The sequence below is a fragment of the Gobio gobio genome (assembly GCF_949357685.1).
Source record: "Gobio gobio genome assembly, chromosome: 6".
Lineage (NCBI taxonomy): Eukaryota > Metazoa > Chordata > Actinopteri > Cypriniformes > Gobionidae > Gobio > Gobio gobio.
The window spans coordinates 20,946,286-20,973,422 of record NC_137102.1 but is presented as its reverse complement, the minus strand read 5'-3'; the positions used below and the strand labels follow the sequence as shown (position 1 = coordinate 20,973,422).

General features: G+C 37.9%; 1 protein-coding gene across 2 annotated transcripts; it reads left to right on the top strand.

Moving 5' to 3' along the window:
• On the top strand, positions 1 to 27,120 carry vps4b (vacuolar protein sorting 4 homolog B). Of its 2 annotated transcripts, XM_079820021.1 has the most exons (13): positions 1 to 114; positions 1,904 to 2,015; positions 2,110 to 2,210; positions 7,491 to 7,602; positions 7,859 to 8,006; positions 9,385 to 9,446; positions 11,592 to 11,711; positions 15,907 to 16,063; positions 16,888 to 17,036; positions 17,643 to 17,724; positions 22,390 to 22,609; positions 22,753 to 22,893; positions 26,465 to 27,120. In XM_079820021.1, exons 1-13 carry the CDS (start codon positions 94 to 96, stop codon positions 26,564 to 26,566), a joined length of 1,527 nt encoding a protein of 508 aa, XP_079676147.1. In that variant the 5' UTR covers positions 1 to 93; the 3' UTR covers positions 26,567 to 27,120. The 2 variants fall into 2 exon arrangements, with proteins under 2 accessions (XP_079676147.1, XP_079676148.1); XM_079820022.1 differs by lacking the exons at positions 1 to 114; positions 1,904 to 2,015; positions 2,110 to 2,210 and adding an exon at positions 5,733 to 5,983.
• Positions 27,121 to 27,137: the final 17 nt, after the last annotated feature.

Sequence of the window (27,137 nt, the reverse complement as noted above, 5' to 3'; positions counted from 1 at the left end):
GGTGTGAACAAACTCGATACACAGACAGTCAACGCTAACAGGACCGAAACTTAGCAGTGACCAATTTCAGACACAACAACAAATCAACGTGACATGGAGCCTACAAATTTACAGGTAAATATATCCATCCATAATTCATAATAAATGTGAAGGCAATATGAATTCACCAAGTGTTATCGTTTGTAATGTTTAGTTTCAGACCCGTAACCATTTTCTTTGTAAAAGTTGCTTAGTTAGAAACCACTTTCACATTCGCAACCATGGTCATTATTTAAGAGTAAAAAGTTGAAGTTGGAGTGATTGAAGTTACGTAGTCGTAATGACAGTGGTTATGTTTCAAACCCTAGTGACCTGCCTGCTTAGAAAGCAAGTAGTGGTTTCGAAAGCTCACATGACAATACCTACAAATGCTGGCAGAGAGAGGCAGCTCTCTAGTTTTTGAGTCGCGGCCATACTAACCCCGGACATACTGATAAATCTATAATATTGTCAGTTCAGGAACGTGAATGTTTTGCCGTTGTGACGATTCTCTGAAAATAGTTTACAAGACGTCATCGATCCCACAAAATAAAACATTAATGAAGAGCAGGTAGTTGCCATACTGGTGTATTTAACATAGCCTATCTGTGTGGTTCTTTATTTTCATATCATAAATCATTACATATTGGCACATTTATTAATAGTCATATGATATAATGATGACAAAAGCCACATTATGGTCATGTCACTAAGATATTTATGTCTTGTAGATGTTACATTTGAGATTTTTAAATAAATAATCATCTGAATCTATTAGACTCACTCAAGATTCTGAATTCAATATTGTTCAATTCCTAATCAGATTCATTATAATTTTAATCTAAAGTAAAAGGGCTAGTTCACCCAAAAATGGATATTCCCCATGATTTACTCACCCTCAAGCCATCCAAGGTGTATATGACATTCTTTTTTCAGACGAATACAATCAGAAAAATAAAAAAAAATTCCTGGCTCTTCCAAGCTTTATAATGGCAGTGAATGGGAGTTGAGATTTAGTTTAGAATAATTTTTTATTAAAAAATATTATTATTAATAATTTATTATTATTTTAGATTTTTAATAAAGGCCTTCTGAAGCGAAACAATGTTTTTTTGTAAGAAAATATCCATATTTAAAACTTTATAAACTAAAATAACTAGTTTACGGCCTACGCAAGTCGACTTACGCCAAAAGAGTAACCCTTGACACAATGTAGGAGTAGCGTAAGCTTTGATGCCTCTCACGGTTCAAACAAATAGAGCTGGGCAACAAACTCAAGCTCCTCTTCTCTTATATCGAAATCCTCCAACATTTATCTTAAAAAATTCTAAACTCACAATTCGTGACCGGTGTCTTTTTTTGCTTATCCTCTGCTGTTCCGTGTTCATCAATGCATCATGTATCAGGTCAAGGGTCACTCTTTTTCCGTAAATCGATGCGTACGGCCGTCTGCCCCCATTCACTGCCATTATAAAGCTTGGAAGAGATGTTTTTAATATAACTCCGATTGTATTTGTCTGAAAGAAGAAAGTCATATACACCTAGGATAGCTTGAGTAAATCATGGGGTCATTTTTGGGTGAACAATCCCTTTAAGTGTCAACGATACATACATTTAATTGACTCACAGCAAAACCATACTAACAGTAACGTCATTTTTATATAGCATTATTTATTCATATTTAAAGATTAAGCTACATGCTGTGTAATGATGCCTTATTTAAGTATGTACACACTCTAAAATCTCTGCAAAGTGTCTTAAGATGTACATATCTCACTCACCTTGTGATTATGTATCTCAAATCAATGGCTTAAATGTACGAGTCAGGTGTAACTATAATGAGTTAATAATAATATCAGCAAATTGCACTTATTTAATTTCACAGAAAGCTATAGCTTTAGCCAACAAAGCTTCACAGGAGGACCAGGATGGAAATTATGAGGAGGCTGTTAAATCTTATCAGCATGCAGTGAAATATTTTCTGCATATAGTAAAACGTGAGTGCATAAATAGAGAACTAACCTATATACAATTTACAATGGTGTCTTGTCATTTTCTTGCCAATTTAACCCTTTGTTTCCATGTATTCAGGTGAACCACAGGGTAAGGAGGGCAATCAGAAGATCAGAGATAAGTGTACGCAGTATCTCGACAGAGCAGAACAGCTCCAAGAATATCTTGATAAGAAAGAGGTTACTATCAAATTATCACTGTCTCTGTGTATTCATGGATATGTCCAAGCAGTCCCACTTTTTTTGTTGTAGTTGAAAACTTAGAAATTCGGATAGATCATGTGAAAGACATCATTTACAAAGGTGTGCTGTTTACTTGTTATGTAGAGTCTTGATAAACTGCCTGTCGACAGCAGTTTAATAACAAATACTGGTCACTAATATTACTCTGGTCAAATAGTAAAAAACACATTTTGACCAACAGTTTAAACCAATCTGAGAACACTAACGGTCTTTTCAAGCATGGTGTCAGGCGGCAGCATCATTCTGTATCATGGACAGAGAATCATGCAGAGGGAAAATTTAGCTAAGTAAAAAATAATGCTAAAGGAAAAACAATCTGTGGTCTGCAAAACCACTGGACACACACTAAAGTAGTTTAAAATCAAATGGAACTTTAGAGACATGGCCTAATGGTAGTGCAAGAGCGCCAACATATTACGCTGCGCTTATATGTGGGCGGTGTGAGTTTGAATCCAACTAGCAACATTTCCTTTCCTCATTTAATGTCATTTACTGTTCCTGGAAATGAAATAAAAAAATCCAACGCTCTCCATTGACTTTGCATTGCGTGAGGCTGACTCCTTGTCATTTCGGACTTATAACAAAAAACAGAACAATGTCTAAAAGCTGATATGTGACAAGGTGTACAGCAAACAAGCTAAAAAACACAGAAATATGTTTTTATAAGCTCTCGACCCAAAAAAACGAGCGTTGAAGGAGACAAAAGTGGATACAGGCAATAAGACGTGAAGCTTCAGCAGCAAGAATGGGTAAATTTTGGGATCCAGTATGCCTCAGTATGCCTATGTGTGCAGTAAACATTTAGTCACTGTTAAGTCAAATATCCAAATGTCAGTTTTATATATTATATTTCCTGTCGCTGATTACGTTCACCTCAAGTGGGCGTAGTTCTCAGTGTAATATAGCATGTCGCGCTCTGTCTCAATTGCCTGTATCCACTTTTTTGTCCTTAAACGCTCGTTTTTTGGGTCAACACATGTGTTTTTTTTTGTTCTGGGTTGTTTAGCTTGTTTGCTGTACACCTTGTCACATATCAGCTTTTATACATTGTTCTGTTTTTTGTTATAAGTCAAAAATGACAAGGAGGCCACTTCAATGCATACAAAGTCAATGGAGACTGTTTGATTGTTTTCCCCCCCGGTGGGCGTGGTTTTCAGATTATGATGCGTGTCGCTCTGTCTCTATGGTCAGCAAATTCAATTATGTGATTTTTTGTTTGGTGGTTGTGTGTCAGAAAGATAAACAGCAGTGGACTCAGTACATAGCCATGGGGGCTCCAGTAGCAATGAGCATGTAGGAGTCTTATTTTGTATCCCGACTGTGGTCTGTTGCTTAGTCTTAGATTCAGCAGAGAGAGGTGCTTCTGCCAACAACAACAACAAAACAATTTTTGACCAGGTATGCCATTGTATCCTGTGGTTTTCCTTGTAAGTATAATTTATAGGGGCCTATGTCTTTTAAAGCACTATGAGTATTTGCACTTGTGGTAGTGCATTTGTAAAATATTTCATTTTGGCAGAACACACAGATATTGTTGAATGTGATGACGACATGCTAATCAGTAAAACCTTAAATTCTTGATCTGAAGGTCTGGTCATTTAATTTAATGTCTAAGGTAAAAATGTTGTTTTTGGGAGGCAAGTGATATGGTTGTTCCGCCATTAGACAGTGACGCATTAGATGCTTTGTCACCGTATGGTATTGTTGTTTAAATTTATTTTCAGGGTGTTGGCTCTTTTGCAAGTAAAAAGTTTAGTCTTTGCTATTCTAACTACCCATCTGTCACCAGATGTGACAGCAGTATCATAGATTATAACAGATAGGCCTATTGAAACTCCTGGTTGTGGGATATTGGTGGGTTTTTAGGGACCTGGCGGGGCCACTGTATTTGGTGAATTAGTGGAAAAGGTAAACTGTGTCTGTGTGGGTAAATCTTTCACTCACTCTAAATTGTAGATTGCAATTGCATTGATTCCTATTTAAAGGACTGGATTTTGCGACGGTCAATGTGACAGCACCTTAATTCATATGAATACATATAATCTCAATTGTGCATTTTCACAGGATCTGCTTACGCCCCACTCAGGGTTAAGTTTAGAGGTGGACCATCATGCTTATTTTTCTTCCTCGTGAGATTTTGTGCCAGACACAACAATGCTTCAACTTTGAACAGATACGCAGCTAAACTGTACACAAAAACCTTAATGGTCAGTTCTCAAATTTTTCTGACTCTATTTAATATTTCTCAGCTACCAATATTACCTCACTACAGTTATTGTAAAGTGAAAATTAAATGTTGTTTATGTCCCATTGCACTGGTGGTTTTAGGGGACAGAATGAAAATGAAAAAAAAAATTATTAGGGCTTAGTAATAGTGATGGAGACGAGCTTTTCTTTTTCTTTTAAATTTTGTGCATTGATGAATCATGTGCAATAAGTCCAGGAACTTATTTATTAAGAAATGATAAAGGTCTATTTTGATTTTGTATATATCCATTGTATGTTTGGTTATACTGTATTGTTTGTTCTATAACTTTTATTTTTTTTATATGTCACAACATGGTTCTAAAAGAAACAAGTGTAAGATATTTATCTTATTACTGGTCTGTCCTATTTCAATATAATACCTGATAATGTTTAAGCAATGTTATGGCTCATGCATGTAGGTGGCCTTTCAGTTTGACAATAGCAACACTTGTTTATAGCTCAGTTATCTTGCTGATTACGTCATTCTTTTGGTACTGTAGCTATATCACTATAGTAACACATTGGCCTATCAATGTAGCTGTGAATGTGCAGATTAATACGTAAACCAATGTAATAATAGTGATGCTACTTGAGTTAGTTATCACATGTTTTATTCCAGGGAATAACTCTCAGGGTGGGCTGGGGAATATAGTTTACTGACATTGACCACTATACGGGGTAAGTTGTCACATGGGAACTGGACATTAGTCTGTTATAGATTAGAGACCAAATGTGTCAGATCAGTTGAGGAAAAAATGCATAATATCGCCTGCCCTGATGTCTGAAAATCTGACATTGTGAACATTTTTTTATCAGTGTTCACTTATTTTTTGATATTAAGAAATGTCACAAAACAAAACCACTACTAAAGAAAACCAGCATTTGGACTTTTGACTCAAAATCTTAACATTTGTAACTTGATAGTTGTAACTTGGATGCATTCAAAAGAGTACAATCAAAAATTGTGGCAGATGAGCTGTACAAAATCTGATACTTCCAGTCAGGCAGTTATACTTTCTGATGTATGGTGGCAAATTCTTTTGTTTTTACCTACAATAATCGTTAAGACGATATGTATAATAAATAACAAATAATCGTTGTATGACGACAACAACTTCTATTACGTAGGAATAACTTTATATTTTTGTTCCTGAAACCGGAGGCTTTTTCGGGCGCGCCAAAGAGGCGTGTCTTACCGTATGACGCATGACATTTTTTTTGTAACACGTGAGTGTGGAGGCGGAAGTGACATTCGACATTTTGATGCGGAAGTTGTTTTTTCCTCTGTTATTCAACGATCTCAAAAATAAGTACTGAAAAATCATAAATTTATAATCCGCGTTGGTTGTTTGTTAAACCGTGTTTGTGATAGTTTGATATTATAGCACTGTCTTTATATTTCCGAAACACGTCGTACGTTCTTGATTTTTTCAGCCCCTATGGCTGCCAACAACAACTTACAGGTAAGTTAGCAAACAAATTAGCTCATAGTTTTTCAACTGACAGCAATACTGTTAACTTATGGATTTAATTAAGATAAATACCAAGTTGTGGCGCATTTGTAAATTCATACATTTGAAAGCAATGCTTTTGTAGTAAATATGGAGAAATTATCGCCTATCTCTTACTAGCACCCTTGTTTTCTTTTAACTGGTCAAATATATATACTAACAAACCTGATAAGATTGTAATCCGTCATAATCGATTGTACGTGCGATTATAAATTGTATTTTGAATGTTAATAAGACTAATGTTAGCAGGTTGAGATCGGATGAGCTAACGATACATTTGTTGGTTTTGATCATTGTCTAGCGTGAAGTTTAGCTCAAGTCTATGAATACACTTATAGTCATATTACATCTATTAATCTTAGGTTCATTGTTCTGGTGAGCTTTTAAGCATTGTAACTTAGTTTTTCTTGGAGGAAAGATGCCATATCCACCTTTTTTCGTTTGCTAAAGTGTCTAATTTATCTGCTTTCATATAACCATGATTAAAATTCCCCATACAGTCCATGTTAACACAATAAAACGGCATTTAAAGGGTTAGTTCACCCAAAAATGAAAATTACTCATGTCATTCCAAACCCGTAAGACATTTGTTCATCTTCAGAACACAAATTAAGATATTTTTGATGAAATCCGAGAGCTTTCTGACCCCTACATAGACAGCAACACAACCACTTTCAAGGCCCAGAAAGGTAGTAAAGAGAACGTTAAAATAGTCCATGTAACTACAGTGGTTCAACCTTAATTTTATGAAGCGTCAAGAATACTTTTTGTGCTAAAAAAAATAGAAATAACGACAATATTGTTCTTTTAACTCAGCCAAGAGGTCACGCCACCGTGATATATCTATATTCTACTGGTCACACGTCCTCACGTGATGCGAATTCACAGCTCCGAGTTCACCAAGCTTGAACTTTGGAACGCTGCAAAAAACTTTCGCATGAGCTTGCGTTTCCGGTCTGACGCATTCCCATGCGTTTGAATTTAAGTCAGTGGAACGAAAAGTGCAGTGTGACCACTCCTTTACACTGTTGTGTTGACGCAGTGTAAACAGTGCAGCGCTTCCTAGTTCTACGGCAGAACGACTTGTGTGTATACGTCGTGGTGCTCACGTGAACAGCGTCGGCCAATGGTAAGCCAGCGTTCTGGAAGCGCTGCACCGTTTACACTGCATCAACAGTGTAAGAGTGAACCACTGTAGTCACATGGACTATTTTAACAATCTCTTTAATACCTTTCTGGGCCTTGAAAGATAGCTGTCTATGGAGAGCTCGCCGATTTCATCAAAAATATCTTAATTTGTGTTCTGAAGTTGAACGAAGATCTTACGGGTTTGGAACGACATGAGAGTGAGTAATTAGTGACAGAATTTTCATTTTTGGATGAACTAACCCTTTAACAGCTACATTTAATTTTTCCCTCAACCCTATTCTGAAACAATACTATGATTTTTACCACACAGAAAGCTATAGATCTGGCCAGCAAGGCATCTCAGGAGGATAAGGCCGAAAACTATGAAGAGGCACTGCGTTTATATCAGCATGCTGTTCAATATTTCCTGCATGTTGTCAAATGTAAGTATGCAGCAGAAATCTGTTTACATCATCCATCAAGAAGAATGATTTTAGCAACAAAAAACTATATTATTCCTGTCATATTATTTGTGTTTACCCAGACTGTAATAGTTTGCTAAATGTTCATATATATTTCTTTATATTATAGTTACACATGCTAATTTATCAGTATGGTAAGCAGAATACATCACAACAGTGAAGGCTTTCTATATCTTTAACTCTGTTTTTGTTTTTTTTTTGTTTTTTTTTTACAAAGATGAGGCACAGGGTGATAAGGCCAAACAAAGCATCCGGGCTAAATGTGCTGAATATTTAGACCGGGCTGAGAAGCTGAAAGAGTACTTGAAGAAGAAAGAGAAAGCCCCAGCGAAACCAGTGAAGGAGTCCCAGTCCAGTGACAAAGGGTGGGTGTTGTGGATTAGTAGTAGACTGAATAAATACAAAAACATACATGCATACATTCGAAATGTGTGCTTGATTTTCGTGAATCAGCCAAATATCAAAATGACAATTCTCTACTTAAAAATGCACCTAATCTGGCTCTGATAGACCCCAATTATAAAGGGCTTCCTAAAGGCTGACTAATCGATTGGCCATTCAGATAACCGGTATTTATTTAAAATAGTAGTTTTGCATAACTGCTAGTGTGTGTTCTCACGTCTATGCAAAGGCTTAGCAATGGAGACTGTTTTGTCGCACATTTTTCTGATTAATCTGACCTAACATTAAAATGTGTCATATTTTTTGGTAACACTTTTTAAGGTAAAGTAGTTACACGTTACTACATGTACGTACTATAGTAATAACAGTAAATTATGCATAATTACAACTAACCCTAAACCAAACCCTAACCGTAACTCTAGTTTATTGTAAGTACATGCACTTAATTAATATTACTCTGTATTTATTTGAGTTATTTGAGTACAATGTAAATACGTCACCGTAAAATAAAGTGTAACCTATATTTTTATATTCTAATACATCATTTCATTTATATATAAATATTATATTTGTTTAAGGCCGTCTTTTAACTTATTACTATGAATGAAGGCCAGTATAACTGATAGCAGAACCGCTATTGATGTCTCTTTTAAATGGACGTTGTCTTGTGTTTTAATAAATACGTTTTTAATGACACCAACATTTTACATATACATCGATTCCAATTTTTATACCACAACATAAACTATTTGCCTAACTAATACAAAATTCAAACATTTTTTCAAGACAAGTAAACAACCAGTAATACAATAAGAATAAATAAACAAAGCACCAGCAATAGCACAAATAAATACAATGGAACAAAGGTAATAAACAGTAATGAAATAAACAGATCTTTTAATAGTTTTAAAAAGATTTTAAGGTAGGTTCAGGTAAGAAATACTACAGAAATTGAATAAAGTAATCAAATGTTAAATAACTTTGCATAGTCTTCACTGTATGAATTAAATATAGATAAATCCTTATTAAAGCTACGAAAGTTAGTCACGAGCAACGAGTGATTTTCTTTTCTTCTTTGATTAACATTAATGACAGACTGTGGCAGGTTTATTAGACTGCTGTCACTTTAAGAGCTGACGCACATGGCACGGCTCTGACGCATATCCAATGTTCTCAACTCTTTATATTAATTTAAGACTGTTTACGAGGATACTCCTCAAAAACAGGCATTTTGACAGTTTTTTTTTTTTGTTGGTGTTTTTGTCTAAGCGTGATAAGAAAAGAGAGATCTTGCTGCTCCTGCCTTTCTCTGCACATTTCACATTGTGTTTTTAACTCTAGGAATGAGAGTGATGGAGAAGGAGATGACCCAGAGAAAAAGAAATTTCAGAATCAACTCTCAGGTTAGTTATTCTCCATTCAGACACTTTCTTCTAAATGCAACAAAATTACAAATTTAGTTTTTCGCTTTTTAGTACTTTTTATTACTTTTAGTCTTAAGGCCTGTACACACCGGGACGAATATCGCGCGTGCTTATCGCCAGCGTTTTTCGTGACGTTTTTCGGCGCGTCTTGAGTGTTCACACTAGGGCTGGGCGATTTTGCCTAAAAAAAAAATCTTTCGAAAAAATTCGAAAAAAAATTCGAGTTTCGATTCGATTTTCGATTTTTTTTCCAATGCACTTAAAAAATGACTGCAGACATCAGATATAGTGTCAAAAGTGCAACTTTATTGCTATGATTGTCTGTCAATCAACAATTTCAAGCTTTAACCCAGGTTTAAGCAAAAGTGCAACAACTTCACAGTAGCTTAAATTTTCTGTTCAAGAAATCAGATAATTACAAATTTTGTAACATATAACATTACAATAATAAAAAAAAACTCTTCTCAGTGCGAATATAAAAAATGAAACATGCCTGTGGCAGACATATAGCCTGCTCAAAGAGTGAAAAAATGTAAACTTTTATCTAACAACAAAACACGTGCTTGTTAGATCTCTGAAACATTGTGCATGCTCATTCTAAACATTTTTTGCTAGAAAGATGAGCCTGTCCACAACCTCTGGCTTAAGGCAGGCCTGGTTGCAGGTAACTATTCCCCCACCCACACTAAATACCCTCTCTGAGGGGGCACTAGTGGCTGGAATAGAAAGATATTTTTTAGCCAGTAAGCTTTTCCCGAGTTGTATTGTACAGGTGAGGCAGCGCTACAGTGGCGAAATACTTGCGACTGGGGACAACATATCTCGCATCTAATACTTTCAGCATCTGATTAAAGCCTCGCTTTTCGACAGAATAAATTGGCAGCATGTCTGTGGCAATATAAAACGTGATCGCCTCTGTAATCGCTTTCCATCGCGCTCCGTTCTTATCATAAGGCACACAGTTTGTAAAGCTCTCAGGAAGTGTAGTTTGCTTTTTAGCAGGTGTGCTAGAGGAGCCGTTTTCGCTACGGAGCCGGCTGCACTTCTCCCATTCTTCGCGATGTTTATTCCTCAGGTGCTGGAACAGATTTGTTGTACTGCTGCTTCCAGTAGCAACAGCCTTGAAACATATTTTGCAGCAAGTCTTCGTCTGTGTTTTGTCTGCTGCATCAAAACCAAACCAGTTCCAAATTACGGAATTACCTGTGCCTTTCTTTGGAACTAGTTCTCTGCTACACGATGCCATGTTGTTTTGACTGTTTTGTTGTTTTGACTGTTACGCGGGGCGGGGGCTGGGCGGCTGGCTCATATCGCTATGTTAACGCACATGGACGAAACGTGGAAACGTCCGAAAAAACTATTGTGGTAAAAAACTCGAGTTTGCAAAAAAAAAAATCTTTTTAAACTACAAAATCGATAAATCGATTAATTCGATTTTTTGGCCAGCCCTAGTTCACACCCAAGCGATTTTCACTGGTGATGCGCCGAGTGAACGTGCACATTCAGTAGATGCGCTCCCAGTACACAAGGCGTTGCTGTGGCACTTTACGCTTCTGACACTCGCTTGTCACACAGAAGAAGAAGAGAGACAATATTTACGTGCTTGCCAAAACCACAGATATATTATGTCTATGGCCAAAACCATTCACACAATTTTTGCTAACTGGCAGGCAGCATTATCAGCTCATTTTCTTCTTTGTCAACTTACTACTTCTTCATCGGATCAATGCGTGCTCGGCAAGACCGTTTTGTGCTTGAGCGCCACCAAGTCGTGTTTTAATGTCACTTCAGCAGCTCCAGGCACGTGAACAAAAGCGCTGATCTCATTGGTCGGCCAGTTTTTTACGCGCCACGTCAAAAAAAAAACGAACCCGAGGCGGTTTTTAAAAAATGACGCTTTTATGCCTGGCGTTTTACGCGTCGGTGTGCACACTCACATTGGCACATTCACTTTGTTTAGACACGAGGCGTTAAACGTCGGCGATAAACTTGCGTGAAAATCGTCCTGGTGTGAACAGGCCTTTAAGCAAAAACAGTAAATTTTTTGTTAATGCATTTGATGTTTCTTAGTTTAAATCCCAACAAATCTCTGTTTATTCTTATTGACTGATTCTTCTGTCACAGGAGCTATTGTCATGGAGAAGCCGAACATTAAATGGAATGATGTCGCCGGGTTAGAGGGGGCCAAAGAGGCTTTGAAAGAAGCCGTCATTCTGCCAATCAAATTCCCACATCTCTTCACAGGCAAGTGGCATTTTCCTGCCGGGATTAACACTATCAACTAATGGGATAATGCTGTCATGTAACACTCTTAAAGTTTTAAGTTTGCAGTGGTTATCAATACCTATATGGCCCTGGTTACACTTGGTATCAAGATGCGTTTTTGGTTGTTAGGACACATTCCCGTTTACACCTGTTTTTTTAAATCTGTCTCTTTTGTCCACTTTCAACTACTTCTGTCCTGATTTCCTCGAGGGGAGGGTCTATGGCCAGGTAAATGAATGGGATTTTTCAGATCTTTCGATCTAATGGACAAAATAAGCTCACACAATTTACATATTAATGCGACCGGAGAAAACGGAAAAACCTATGGAGAGCAGTAGCTTTCGTTTCTGCTCTGACAGCCGCAAGACCATGCAGAATGCTGTGAGTGAGTTAGAAATTAGGCGCGATTGGTCGATACAATCGACTGTGTCGATGCTGATAATTAGTGGACGTCAATATTTTTAATCGACTGGGTAAGTTGGGTACGATATTAAATTGTATTAGTACCGGTACTTAAAAAATGACAGCACTCTAATAAGAGCAGTATTTCTTAATTTGTGTCTATGTGTGACAGCAGGAGTGATGACGTGTGTGAGCTCTGCTTCCACCGTTCACTAAACAATGGAAGCAATTTTCACGCACAACCATTTCTGGGGTTTACAAAGAATGGTGTGAAAAGGGAAAAACATCCAGTATGCGGCAGTCCTGTGGGCGAAAATGCCTTGTTGATGCTAGAGGTCAGAGGAGAATGGGCCGACTGATTCAAGCTGATAGAAGAGCAACTTTGACTGAAATAACCACTCGTTACAACCGAGGTATGCAGCAAAGCATTTGTGAAGCCACAACACGCATAACCTTGAGGCGGATGGGCTACAACAGCAGAAGACCCCACCGGGTACCACTCATCTCCACTACAAATAGGAAAAAGAGGCTACAATTTGCACGAGCTCACCAAAATTGGACAGTTGAAGACTGGAAAAATGTTGCCTGGTCTGATGAGTCTCGATTTCTGTTGAGACATTCAGATGGTAGAGTCAGAATTTGGCGTAAACAGAATGAGAACATGGATACATCATGGCTTGTTACCACTGTGCAGGCTGGTGGTGGTGGTGAAGGTGAAATGGTGTGGGGGATGTTTTCTTGGCACACTTTAGGCCCCTTAGTGCCAATTGGGCATTGTTTAAATGCCACGGCCTACCTGAGCATTGTTTCTGACCATGTCCATCCCTTTATGACCACCATGTACCCATCCTCTGATGGCTACTTCCAGCAGGATAATGCTAGTGATGCACCGATCATGATTTTACATGGCTGATTCCGATACCGATTTTTTTTTTTTTTTCAAGAAAACTGTCCGATTCCGATTCCGATTTTTTTTTTTTTTTTTTTTTTTTTTTTTTTTTTTTTTACATAATAAAAGAATAAAATTATACATGAACAAGATGTTTATTTGGTATTTAACAGGCTAAATTGGCTTTTGGCTAATGAAAACAAGTCCGCAATCTGAAATTAACAGGAAATTTAATTGGAAATTAAAAGGCTGAAAGGTGAAATTAAAGGCAACAACTGCATATTCTGCAATCCAAACAAAGATGTTACTTAAATCAGCATTTGTTTTTAAATTCAGTATAAAGAAAAAAAGTCTTTACCAGTGAAATTAAATAAAACCAAAGTATATAATTGTTCCAAAATGTTAAAGTTTACTTATCTGTATACTGCTGTTTTCACTGTCCTCAAAACGGCTTGAAAGATTTCCCTGTTCTATGAAGTCCCTCCTTCAGAAACACGTAACGAGTTCTGATTGTGCCAGCGGTTCCCGTGTTGTGATTCGACAGCAGCTTAGGGCACGCAGAGCGCACGTTACCGGAAAGGTCACGCCTCTCACCATAACGGAGATGCATGCGCTCAATGATCTCTAAGTACAGCGTCCCTGGGAAAGCCAAACAAAGGTGACTTGACTCCGGGATGAAAATAACAGCGTCTCGACGACATGGCAACAAACAAACTATACGAACGCAACCGAACGCAACACTTCCTATTCTCCACGCGGGAGCAACAAGACCACGCCCCCTTTTTCGCGTGTTCTTGTGGGCGGAGGTTAGTCGACATACTGCTCTACTGACGTAATTAAAGCAGGAAATACCAGGATGTAGTCCTAACCAGCCGTTCGCTGTAGGCTTTGAAAGGGAACTTCTGTTAAATAAAATATCTCGCTTGGCATTGAACTTTGAGCTTTATAATTTTACAGGTATTATAAATGCTCTAACAGCAACATTACACACTAACTAAAGTTTGAAAAATGGGATCACGAAGAACAGGACCTTTAAATCAAATAATGTTTAGTGCAACGAAAAAAAACTAAGATGCTACAGCAGGTGCTTTTTAAATCAAATTAAGTCAATGTAATTTTAAGGTAAAATAAAAGGTAACACTTTAGAATAATGGTCATTAGTTAACATTAGTTAATGTATTAACTAAAATGAACTAACCATGAGCAGTACATTTGTTACTGTATTTGTTCATCTTTGTTAACGCTAGTTAATATAAATACAGCTGTTCATGGTTTGTTCATGTTAGTTCACAGTGCATTAACTAATGTTAACAAGATTTTAATAATGCATTAGTAAATGTTGAAATAAGTATTTCGGCTTTGTCACAAGTTAGTCTGTTTTGTTCTCATCCGATCCAACACGTGAGAAGCTGAGCTGAACAAACGCTCACTATCTGCTCGTGCAGGGCGGAGAGGGAAGCTCGCAACCCAATAAAGCATCTTTGGGATGTGGTGGAACGGGAGCTTCGTGCCCTGTATGTGCATCCCACAAATCTCCATCAACTGCAAGATGCTATCCTATCAATATGGGCCAACATTTCTAAAGAATGCTTTCAGCACCTTGTTGAATCAATGCCACGTAGAATTAAGGCAGTTCTGAAGGCGAAAGGGGGTTAAACACAGTATTAGTATGGTGTTCCTAATAATCCTTAGCTTAAGCAACAGAAAAGTGCGGTGCAGCCTGACACACCTTTCACTCAGACAGATCGCGACGTCAGTTTTGCGGATTATTGGGTTTGAATGGTCAAAAATATGTAAAAATGCATGTCCTGGCGAGTATTCAGGTAAACATAGTCGGATTTGTCTTTAGTGAACGTATACAGAGTTGAGTGAGAATTCAGATGTGTTACACTGAATCTGGTCCGTGCAGGCCAGGTCTTAAAGGGCCGGACCTAATATTCTGTGTGATTAATGTTAATCAAACAACAAAAGAAAATAGAAAATCAGCCCATGCTTAACTGAATAACTAATATATTTATTGAGAATCAGTGTATAGTTAATCTACTGAGTGACTATGAAGACTATGCATTTTTGTTTTTACATTTGATTATTTCATTTCTTTATTGAAAGCTACTGTTAATTAGAGCTACTGTAGCTGACAATAAAGCACTGTTTTTGTCATATTGTTTGTAATTTACATTTTGGCTTATTTAAAAAAAAAAACAGATAAAATTAAATATCTATATTGTTATTTATAAAATTACATTAGCGTTGTAATTAGCGTTGGCTAACGTGCTTCCTATAATGTTAACGCATTAGGTCAGTAGGTGGAGAGAAGACGGTCTTTTGAGTCTGTTCGACCACATGAGTGTTTACACTATGAAATCAATCCAGTTTTTGCGTTTTTGACTACCTCTGGAATAGAGATGCGTGGTTGGCGGTTACAGATGGGCGGATGATGTGACGAAAATAATATTTTAATTAAATTTGGGCGGGTGGTGGTTGAACGAATTGTCAGCAGCGCCTTGCATAGCCCATATAGACCTTGAACCAATCAGCGGATGGCGGGCGGATGCGGCTTTGAAAATTGGTCAAAAAACGTTGGTGCGGACGGATGATGAGTTTTGTGATGCGGTTGCGGCTGAAATAATAGCCCATCTGTGCATCTCTACTCTGGAAGTGGTCGAAAGTGGACAAACTCAAAAAGTTTTAGACCCTGTTTACACCTGTATTTAGCGTCGTCCACTTGTGATCCGATCTCTACACCAGGTGTAGACAGGGCCTTGTGTAAAGGGATAATTGATAGCTGTCTGTGTGTCCAAAACTGCAACTCTACCAATACCATGTAAAAGGAACTTCAGGGGTGACGTTGACCGATATTGATACAAATTGTTTCTGTCTCAGGTAAAAGAACTCCATGGAGGGGCATCCTTCTGTTCGGGCCTCCAGGAACAGGCAAATCTTTCCTGGCCAAAGCAGTAGCAACAGAAGCCAACAATTCCACCTTCTTTTCCATCTCCTCTTCAGACCTGGTATCCAAATGGCTGGGAGAGAGTGAAAAGTGAGTCTTGTTATAAATAATGATGTTTACCTTTTATCTATGAATCTAGGTGTTTGCTAGAAAGTGAATATGCACAGGATGAAAAAAGGTATCAAAATTGTACCTTTAGGGGTACAAAAGCTTGTCACTGGGGCAGTACCCTTAAAAGGAAATATTTGTAACTTATTTTTTTTTACCACAAAAAGGTTAATAGTAGTAAGGTTAAGGTTGTACTATAATGTACTAATATGCACCTTTTAGGAGTACCAAATATGTCTTTTTAGGGGTACTGCCCCAGTGACAAGCTGTTGTACCCCTAAAGGTACAGTTGTGACACCACTTTTCTCTGTGTGTATGAAATATTTAAAAAAAATATATGTTTTGTATTAATTAACTCTGATTAATGGTATAGCTGTTTGTAAAGTGATCAGCCATAATAGTAAAACAATACTGTTGTGTAGGGGTGGAGAGAAATGATTCAAATTCATTATCATCATTTTAAAGTAGCTATTAATAATTATAATTAAGTAAAATTAAGTGCCATGTGATGTGCAACACTGAATGGAAAGTCCATCGGCAGTTGTGGTGTTTTTAGAGTGGACATATTTTGTAGAGCTTTTATGTGGGTCTTTTAACAGAATTTGGTATCATCAAACCTTGACTCAACTGACCTATAAATGAAAGCCAAAATGCTTAAAACATTTAATTCTTAATGGTTTTATAATTAGATCTCATGGCCACACATTCAGGTGCACTACTTTTTAGGAAATTATACAGTTCTGATTGGTGAAGTTGCTTGTCACCTGATTAATTGTGTGTAATTAAGTGTTCTTTTATCCCCTCAGGCTGGTAAAGAACTTGTTCACTTTGGCCCGAGAGCACAAGCCCTCTATTATCTTCATAGATGAGATTGATTCACTCTGCGGCTCCAGGAGCGAGAATGAAAGTGAAGCAGCTCGCAGAATCAAAACAGAATTTCTGGTTCAGATGCAAGGTGAGAATATGTTATGATGTATATGTTATGTTATTAGTCTGTTACAGGGATGTCAAATCCTTCTTCTGAAGAGTTTATTACCAATCCTTATAAAACACGCCACAACGATACAAAATGAAACGAAATTAATAAATGTAAATGCTTCACTGTGTTTGTCTGAAACATTCTGAATCAGTAGTGATGATGTGAAACACATTCTGAATCAACAGTGATGTAAAATCATATGATCAAAATCACTTTCATTTTGTCTCTAGGATGTGTTTATCAGATAGAATTGTACTTCATAAAATGCATATGATTTAGATATATTATACATGTTATAAAAGAAATATTAATAAATTATATTTATATAATTTTTGCATAGTGAGATTTTCTTGACATTTTATTCACACTTCTACCCCCAAATTCTCATTCCAGTAATGCAAAAATCTGTAATGTTACTTTTTTTTTTTAATTCATAAGTTGCTTTTCATTTATAATAGTCTATATATTGTTGTGATGTATGCCCTTTTGTATTTTTCGTATTTAAGATAAATGTAATACATTTTTAAATAAGTAATTTAAAGAAGGTTTAAGACTTCTAACGCATATTAATGTATTTTATAGGTGTTGGAACTGACAATGAAGGGATCCTGGTACTTGGAGCCACAAATATCCCATGGACGTTGGATTCTGCCATCAGAAGACGGTAATAATTTGTTTCCATGAGTGACCTAATTACCATGGAAAACTGAAAGAGAACAGTCAGAGAGGAGTGAGAATGAGTCTATCAGTTAAAGATTATCTCATTAAACTCCGTGCCAGTGTGAGGCATCATGTTTTAATGACATCACCTGAGTAACATCAGCCAGAACAGGTTTTTCAATGCTTGTAGCCCAGATACAATGAATTGGTATGAGTCATGTGGAATGTTATTATGAAAGATGTATAGGTCTTGTTTTTTTTTTTTTTACTTGGTTCCTTTTGAAATCCTGGGTGTTTGCAATTCTGTATGCATGTACACTACCGTTCAAAAGGTTGGGGTCAGTAAGTAAAAAAAAAAAAAAGATATCTTTACTTAATAAAATTAATATTCAGCAAGGATGCATTTAAAGTGTCAAAGACATTTACACCGATCAGGCATAACATTATGAAGTGAATAACACTCATTATCTCTTCATCATGGCACCGGTTAGTGAGTGGGATATATTAGGCAGCAAGTGAACGTTTTGTCCTCAAAGTTAGAAGTTAGAAGTTAGAAGCAGTAAAAATGGGCAAGTGTAAGGATTTGAGCCAGTTTGACCAGGGCCAAATTGTGATGCCTAGACGACTGGGTCAGAGTATCTCCAAAACTGCTGCTCTTGTGGGGTGTTCCGGGTCTGCTGTGGTCAGTATCAAAAGTCTATCAAAAGTGGTCCAAGGAAGGAACAGTGGTGAACCGGCAACAGGGTCATGGGCGGCCAAGGCTCATTGATGCACGTGGGGAGTGAAGGCTGGCCCGCGTGGTCCAATCAAACAGACGAAGCTACTGTAGCTCAAATTGCTCAAGAAGTTAATGCTGGTATGGGATTGCATAGCCTCAGACCAGTCAGAGTGGGGCCCATGCTGACCCACCGCCCGAAAGCGCCAACAGTGGGCACGTCAAGTCCAATCACCTTTTATTTATATAGCGCTTTTTACAATACCGTGGTATTACTACATTAAATCTATGGTGAATGTTTATGATTTGTGGACTGAAGCCCCTGAACTTTGCTCATGTTGTCTCAATGTTTCTCCTGATTTCCACGTCAGCTCTGTTTGATCTGATATATCTGTGGTTTATAACAGAGAATTCTGCGCTGAACGCTTCCACTAGATCTCGTAGTAGCGATGTTATTAATTCTGTGGTGAATTCAAACTCTTTCTCACTGGATCTCCCAGTGCTGTGTATTGGTGTCACAAGATCGGCCCGTGTATGAGCTTTGGAGAGAGAGCATTTTCTTGTGGTGCCCCCCTGAGCACTTGGTGCCTTATGCGCAGCGAGTGATGCGCGTGGTGGGAGCAGCGGCACTGCTGTGACTAAACCGAACCAATTACGAATAACACCGTATGTTGTAAGATGACACTGTCCTTGTTGTTTGTGTATCTCTATGGCACTTGCGTGGGGCAGGGCTGAGCCCATTCGGAACAACTGGAGCCGGAGGGGAGCGTCGGCGGATGTTAAAGGGGGGGTGAAATGCTGTTTCATGCATACTGATCTTTTTGCACTGTTAAAGACTTGGATTCCCATGCTAAACATGGACACAGTTTCAAAAGCTAAGGTGGACGTTTGATGGGAGTATTTCTTTGCCAAAATTAGTACTTCCTGTTAGTCATAAGTTTCGGAAAGTTTTTTTCGATCATGGGTCCGCTTGACGTCAACAGGGCGGAATTTCCTTGTATGGGCCGTACGGACAATTCTACCGGAAGAGCGCGCGCGCGAGAGAGAGAGAGAGCGCGTGAAAGCAATAGGCTACGCCCATCAAAGCGCTGGCTCGTAGCCAAATAACCCCGCGTTAAGGCAAAAGTGGATGGAATTTGCTTTTCCGGATTTTCAGATCGCCTAATACTGAAGGATGGAGCGGTCCCAACGATAAAGGTCCCAACGTTGGAACCGCAGGCAGTGAGTAAGACTGCTTCAAATGTCTGTTTTTGCCTATGCCCATCAAGTAGCCCAAACATGACCACGTATTGATCAATGGAGCATGCGATGTATAGTGTGTACATTTGTTTAGCTGGCCACTATATGTGTATGTTTGTGTATTGTAAAAGCACTCCAAACAACAATACACAAAGAATGGGGAAATATGTTGAACTAAATAAGCGCGCTTCTTCATTCAAATGCGCTACTATTCCATGTCTTTCTATGTAAACACTAGCCTGACGCGCAAAACCAGTCCCCTTACTACAAATCATGTCTACACAAACCACGCGTAAACACACACACACACGCACGATATAATTAAAGTATAAATGTGTAAATAACACAAGCCGCTAAGCATATTATATAGTTAGTGTAACTTATACCACATAGAGATGTCCTGCTCTTGTCGTTTTTGCTGCTGCTCCTGTTCAACTTCAGCCTCTGGGTCTGATTCCGGATCATAGATGTATGGCTGTATCTGATTAAAAGCCATTTTTTATGTTGAATAAAGTTTTTTCCCGCTTTTAGGGATGACGCAGCTTTCAGACGCACTCAACACAGTAACAGCGGCGCGCGCTCGACATTCTTTAGCTCCGCCCACACGATACGCCCCCAGCCGCACGGCTTTTTTCGGAAAGACTCGGAACAGCGCATCTTCCTTTTATAATTATAATAAAAATAAAGACTTTTCGGAGATATGCAGGATGCAATGCTACTCTATAGGTACTCAAGATTGACATGAGACTGACTGAAACTGAGTGTTTCCCCCCCCTTTAAAGAGAAAACCGATTTTCATTCAAACAAGTCGACATAACTACACATTCGAGTTAATACAATTGATTTACTACCCAGCTCTAATAATAATTATATTTTAAATTTGCCCCATTATGCTATTTTACAGGCTCCTTATTTTAATTTCCTCATAATATACAACATTGCACATCACCACATTTTGAATGATTCTCAAGCATCTCGTTGGATGAATCGGTCTCTCTAAATCCCTCCTTTCCGTGAGCTACTCTGCTCTGATTGGCCTGATGGCCCAGTCTGTTGTGATTGGTCTACCCTGCTTACAGTGTGTGTTGGAAGCTAAACGGCCATTGCCATAACTGAACTTCAGCTCTGGATGCTTTTCTAAAGCTCCGTGATTGTACACAATGTAAAGACAGTAACGATGGCTTCGATTTCACTATATCAATCTTGAGTGTGAGTCCGATGATGAAACATTGCAAGAATTAGTTATTCAACCTGAACCTCCATCGCAAGGATGACTTGAGCAGGACGCTTCTCAGTAATACGCTACTCATTTTGAGGTACATTGAGATGTTGCAGCTGTAATTCCTCGCCATGAGCATTAACAAGAGTATGTACATCAACAAACCCATGTGTATATTTCTAATTTATTGAGGTGCACATGCAGAAACCGTATCATAATAATGCATACATTAGCCGAGCACTAACTTCAATGAGTGATGTAACATTAAAGTTTGTAAAACAAATCTTTCTCCATCCTTTATCTTTACTCAAACTAGTAAGAATGACAGAAAATCTGCATTAATAGACACAGTTTTAGGTAATAGTGGCATTTCAGTACATTATACATTATTAACGTGAGTTAGCTGGAAACTTGCACAATATAAAACACAAAACACATGTATTTTAAACACCCAGTTGAAAATATATACATTAATTAATCATACTTACCGGCTGTGATTCTGAGGAGCATGCTGGTCCAAATAAACTGGGTTCTGACCCATCTTTCAAGAGCAAGCGTTTTGCGAATCTTGCAGTGAATAACGGGTCAAGTTGTTTGTGAGCATTATGCAAACATGTTAGCTAGTGACATGATTGGGACTGATTGGGATTAAAATTTCTGACGACTCGTCTAGGCGGTTCAGATTCGATTCTTTCTTTTGGGAGACGATAACTTTATTTATTGTGCACTTTCAGCTTCACAACTTTGCAGAACGTTTAAATTCACAGACAGATATATTACACACTGCATGAAAAGGGAATATTCGAAAAACCCTAATAGGGGCACTTTTAAATTAATGCTTTTATTTCATGAAAGAATCCTGAAAATGAATCAGTTTCAACAAAAAATATGAAGCAGCACAACTGTTTTCAACATTGATAATAAGAAATGTTTTTTGAGTAGCAAATCAGCATATTGGAATGATTTCTGAAGGATCATGTGACACTGAAGACTGGAGTAATGATGCAGAAAATTCAGCTTTTACCATCACAGCAATAAAATGCATTAAAAAAAATTCCAAATAGAAATCTTTTAATTTATTTTTGGCATTTTTGGGGGGTCTCAATCTCTGGTCGCCTGATGTGTAACTGCACATAAGTTTATTTTAAATTGTAATGATATTTAACAATATTACTGTTTTTACTGTATTTTTATCAAATAGATGTGGCCTTGATGAGCATGCAAGAGATCTTTTAAAAAATCTTACTGACCTCAAACTTTTGAATGGTAGTGTTTAAATAACCTTGACCTAGAAGGCGACTTTTGAAGAATCTCACGGATAAGATATGATTTCTGAACCTCCATTTGTGCTATTTTATAGATTTGATTTGTTTGACCATTGTTTTAATATGTAAAATAAAATAGTAACAGTTATGAATGAGTGTGCATGTCCATCTACCACTTTTAACTGCTAGTGTATAATTTTCATTGTTCATCTTCTGTGTTGTTGTGTTTAGATTTGAGAAGCGTATTTACATCCCTCTGCCAGAAGAGCACGCTCGCGGGTTCATGTTCAAGCTAAATCTGGGCAGCACACCTAACTGTCTCACAGAATCAGACTTCATGACTCTGGGCAAGAAGACGGATGGTTATTCTGGTGCGGACATCAGCGTCATCGTCAGAGATGCTCTCATGCAGCCTGTTAGGAAGGTTCAGTCTGCCACTCACTTTAAAAAAGTGAGTCCTGCCAGACATCCATTACTTTTAACACTTTAAGAAATGGAAACGTAGTAAATGGAAACTTGTGAAAAATGTGCCATAATTAATGGAAAAATAATTACTCTTCTTTATAACTGAAACCATTATTTTTCTTTCATTAGGTACGAGGGCCATCAAGAGATGATCCAAATGTCATAGTGAATGACCTCCTGACCCCTTGCTCCCCAGGTGATCCACAAGCTATAGAAATGACATGGATGGAAGTTCCTGGAGAGAAACTTTTGGAGCCAATTGTTTCCATGGTGAGCATGGTTTTAGTTCTCATTTTATTTTTTTTACACCATCAGTACACACTAATTGTGATTTTATTGTTGTTCATAAAAAAGCTATACTTTGCTGCAAAGTTCCAGTGTCAAGCTATTTGTTTTGCATTCTGTACAAAAAAGCATGCATTAAATGTATCAAATTGACCATCTTTAAAATGGCATTTATAATGTTACAATATATTTTTATTTCAAATCAATTTTGTGCTTTGAACTCTCTATTAATCAAAATCACGGTTTCCACAAAAATGTTAATCAGCAATGTTTTCAACATTGATAATATTTAAGAAACATTTCTAGTCATCATATCAGAATGATTTCTGAAGGTTCATGTGACACTGGAGTAATGATGCTGAAAATTCAGCTTTGCATCACAGAAATGTATATATATTTTTAAAAAGTTTTAAGTTACTTAAAATTATTATATTATCATTATTAAATATGACTGTGGTCACTGTATTTTTGATCAAATAAATGCAGACTTCTTTCAAAAACATGAGAAATTCTTACTGAGCCCAAACTTTTGACTGGTAGTGTATATCTGTGTATATTGGCTATTTTGCAGCATATTTTAATAGTTGAACCAAACAGAATAATTGTATCTATATATAAATTCTAGTGTTTTAAAAGAAATAGTAATAAATATAGCTGCAAGCAGCCATTACCGGGGCCAAGCGCAAAGAAGACGATACATGCCAAAATGGCTGGGAGTGTCCGATCAACTGCAGCAATGAGCAATTAAACACATTTTAAGATGATTTTAGGCAAAAAGGCCGAAAAATGCATTGTAGTCTATGGGAATTTCATGTTTTGTTCTATTATAGCGCCACCAAGAGGCACAATCCTACCATTTTTTATGTGTCCTCAGAGTCAGCCGATACATGTGTCAATTTTGGTTAAAATATCTCATTTCGTTTTGGAGTTATAGACATTTATATGAAAAAACGCGTAAAAAAAATTCTTTGATTGGATTTTACTACCCCTTACTATCAATATTTTGAGATTTCGACCTATGTTTCCGAACTTCTGACGCTGGTTTCGAAGAAACCTGGCAAGTCTGGTATCGTTGGACTCGACAAGGATTCAGGAGACAAAAAAAGTTACTCCCATGAAAATAAGTCAACCACACCCAAAGTTATAAGCATTTGGGAAAAAGAATTCTCCACTAGGTGGCGCTGTTTCGTGCTAATTTTCAGGGCATCGTGGTGATGACCCATACCGAGTTTCGTAACAATCCGTTCATGCGTTCAGAAAATACAGCATTTTATCACATAATTCAAAATGGCCAACAGCCAAAATGGCCAATATGATAAAATTGGATATCAGTTGACTTGGCATGATGTCCCGAATCTAATGGTGCGTTCACACCGGACGAGATTCGCGCGAGTGATTTACATGTTAAGTCAATGCAGAGACGCGAAATGGCATTCTGCGGCGCGATTCGCGCGTTTGAGGCGGCGCGAAGGACGCGAATTGAGCGTTTTGAACGTGTGATTCCCGCGAATCGCTCAAGTTGAAAAATCTGAACTTTGGCGGATATTTCGCGCCGCGTTAACTAGTGGTGTCAACAATAATCGATTCGGCAATGCATCGCAATGCGGGGCATGCACGATTCAGCATCGATGCGGCTAAGTGCCATAATCGATTATGTCATTGTTTATTTTCTGGCCTTAAGTTGGACAATAAAGTTGTGAAGTTTCAATTACTTCCGGGGTCATAACAACAACAACAACAATCAAGATGGCTGAGGCGGAGGGAGATTACTGATTAATTAAAACACTTATGTTCACTGCTGGAAAAAGTTGGCTGTTATTATTGCTCTATTTAATTTCAGAAGAGAAACATTTCTCATTCAAAGCACTGAAAGCAGTGATTTATGTTTTCTTTTTCAGGTTTGAAAATGCCATATCCCAATACCCTGTACCATTCAATTTTATTTTATTTAATGACATTTATGTCAAAGATACAGGAGAGTGATAATACACACATAGCAGCCAATACAATCTGTTGTTTAATATCTGACTGCTTGTATTGCCTCATGACTGATTAAAAATTTGCCTTGTTGTGTGCAGTAGAATTTTGATGCATCGCAATGCATCGTAGAATCGAATTGAATTGAATCGTTACCTGGTGAATCGTAATCGAATCGAATTGTGAGGGCAGTCCCAATGCACACCCCTAGCGTTAACCAATCAGGAGCTTGCTCTAGTAGTGACAACAATGAGGAGAAAATCTGTATATTAATATCTGGTTCAGAAAATATGATTATCACTGTGATAACATTAAATGACATGAAACACAACCCAGTCTCTTTTTGTTAAATGCAAGTTTATGTATGATCAATAATACAAAAGTATAAGTAATGTATAACAAGCTATACATGAAATAAAGCAAACAATGCAGTCAAACATTCAAAGTCAGTGCTAGTCGGCTAACGTTACAACTGCAACGTACAGTTATAGCCTAAAAATATAAAGTAATGAAACTTATTTTGCCCTCAGCCTAAACGATTTGCCAGGGAACAAATTATAGATCCATGAGACCAAAGATTGGCCGTTACAAGACGAATTATATAGCTCGAGACACACCACAGAGACATCAGAGCCAGCGGCAGACGGCAGAAGGACTGGCCGAGGAAAGGTTGCCCTCGCCGGCTTTGAAGAGCTCTGAGCGCCGCTGTCCACTGGAGCTCACAACTCCGAAAACGCCAGATAAAATGTTCAAATAGGCACTCTTTATATAAATAAACCACAGATTTGAGCTTTAAACAACTACATTATCGACTGAAAAAGTCTTAAAACTACGTTTTGTCACACATTAACAGTAGATTTTAACAAAAACAAAGACATGTAAACACAGCCCATGTCAGCCATTTCTCAACGAGAAGAGCTGCTGGCGGAAGCCCCGCCCATGACGCGAATTCGCGTCTGTTGTGCAGTGAATGCCACGCGCGATTCGCGCAAATTTCACGCGCGGTTCGCGCGAGTAAACTCAAAATGTACACGCGAATTATTCGCGCGAATCGCGTCCGGTGTGAACACCACATAAGGAGACCACTTTTATGATTTTTGGACAAACAGTTCAGAAGTTATAAGCATAGCCATTTTTCGTATCTCTGGACCAGTAGGTGGCGCTACGCCGAAACGCTGCATGTTGCCTCAGGTCATGCTTGTGGTGACATGTACCAAGTTTGGTTTGATAACAATAAAGCGTTGCGGATATATAGCCTTGCGTGTATTTTTGCAACTGCTACGTAAAATTTGTTCACGCGTTTATCGAAAACGATTTGACAAATCAACTTGAATTCCATAACTTTTTGTTGGCACTGCCTGAAGATGAACTGGTTAATTTTTTAATGACAGAAAATCGTCATAGGGTGCGACTGAATCGGCTTGAGCCAAGGAAGTTTACATATAATATAATATAAAACAATGAATGTTGTTTGTTTATTTAAAAAAAAAGAAAAAGTTTTTTAACTAACTTGTGTAGATTTGCAAGAATCTTATAGTACTTTAATCATGTCATCATTCTGCTCTTCTCATACCCACAGTCGGACATGCTGAGGTCCCTCACAAGCACAAAGCCCACCGTCAACGAGCAGGATCTGGAGAAGCTGAAAAAGTTCACAGAGGACTTTGGACAGGAGGGCTGAACGGAGCCAGTCTCCCGAAACCAAAGCGAACAGATTGTGCCCTTCACATGCCCCTCTCTTCCTTTCGTACCCATGCTCTTCCTCTGACCGGACGGCCCCCTCAGCTCAGGCTAAATGCTAGTTGTAATTTGAAATGTGCATCTCCAAGCCCACCTCAGTTTTTTTTCAATAGCTGCTCTGCCTGCAAGGCTACTACCATCAGTACCTTGTGACCATCATGCATCTTTCATCATTAATCATTTGTCTCAATGAAAATAATCTGTGCTTAATGTCTGTCTATGATTGACACAGTCAGCAGGGCCTACAACAGATGTCCTGTAAAACAATTAGCAATGAGCTGTTACTTTACGCAGTGACTAATTGTTTGAAGAAATACTAATGTAACTATTGTTTACAGTCGCAAAGTCTGAATGGACAATAGTTATGCTCCGTTGACGCATGAAGACTTTTCAGCCCCATCTTAAAATGCTTTTTTTTTTGGGCTGTGCTTTGTAGAGGAACCATTTAAAGTGGCTCTTGTTTGTTGTTGCAAAGACATCTTTTATGGCTGTTGGTAATGAGAGTTGTCTTT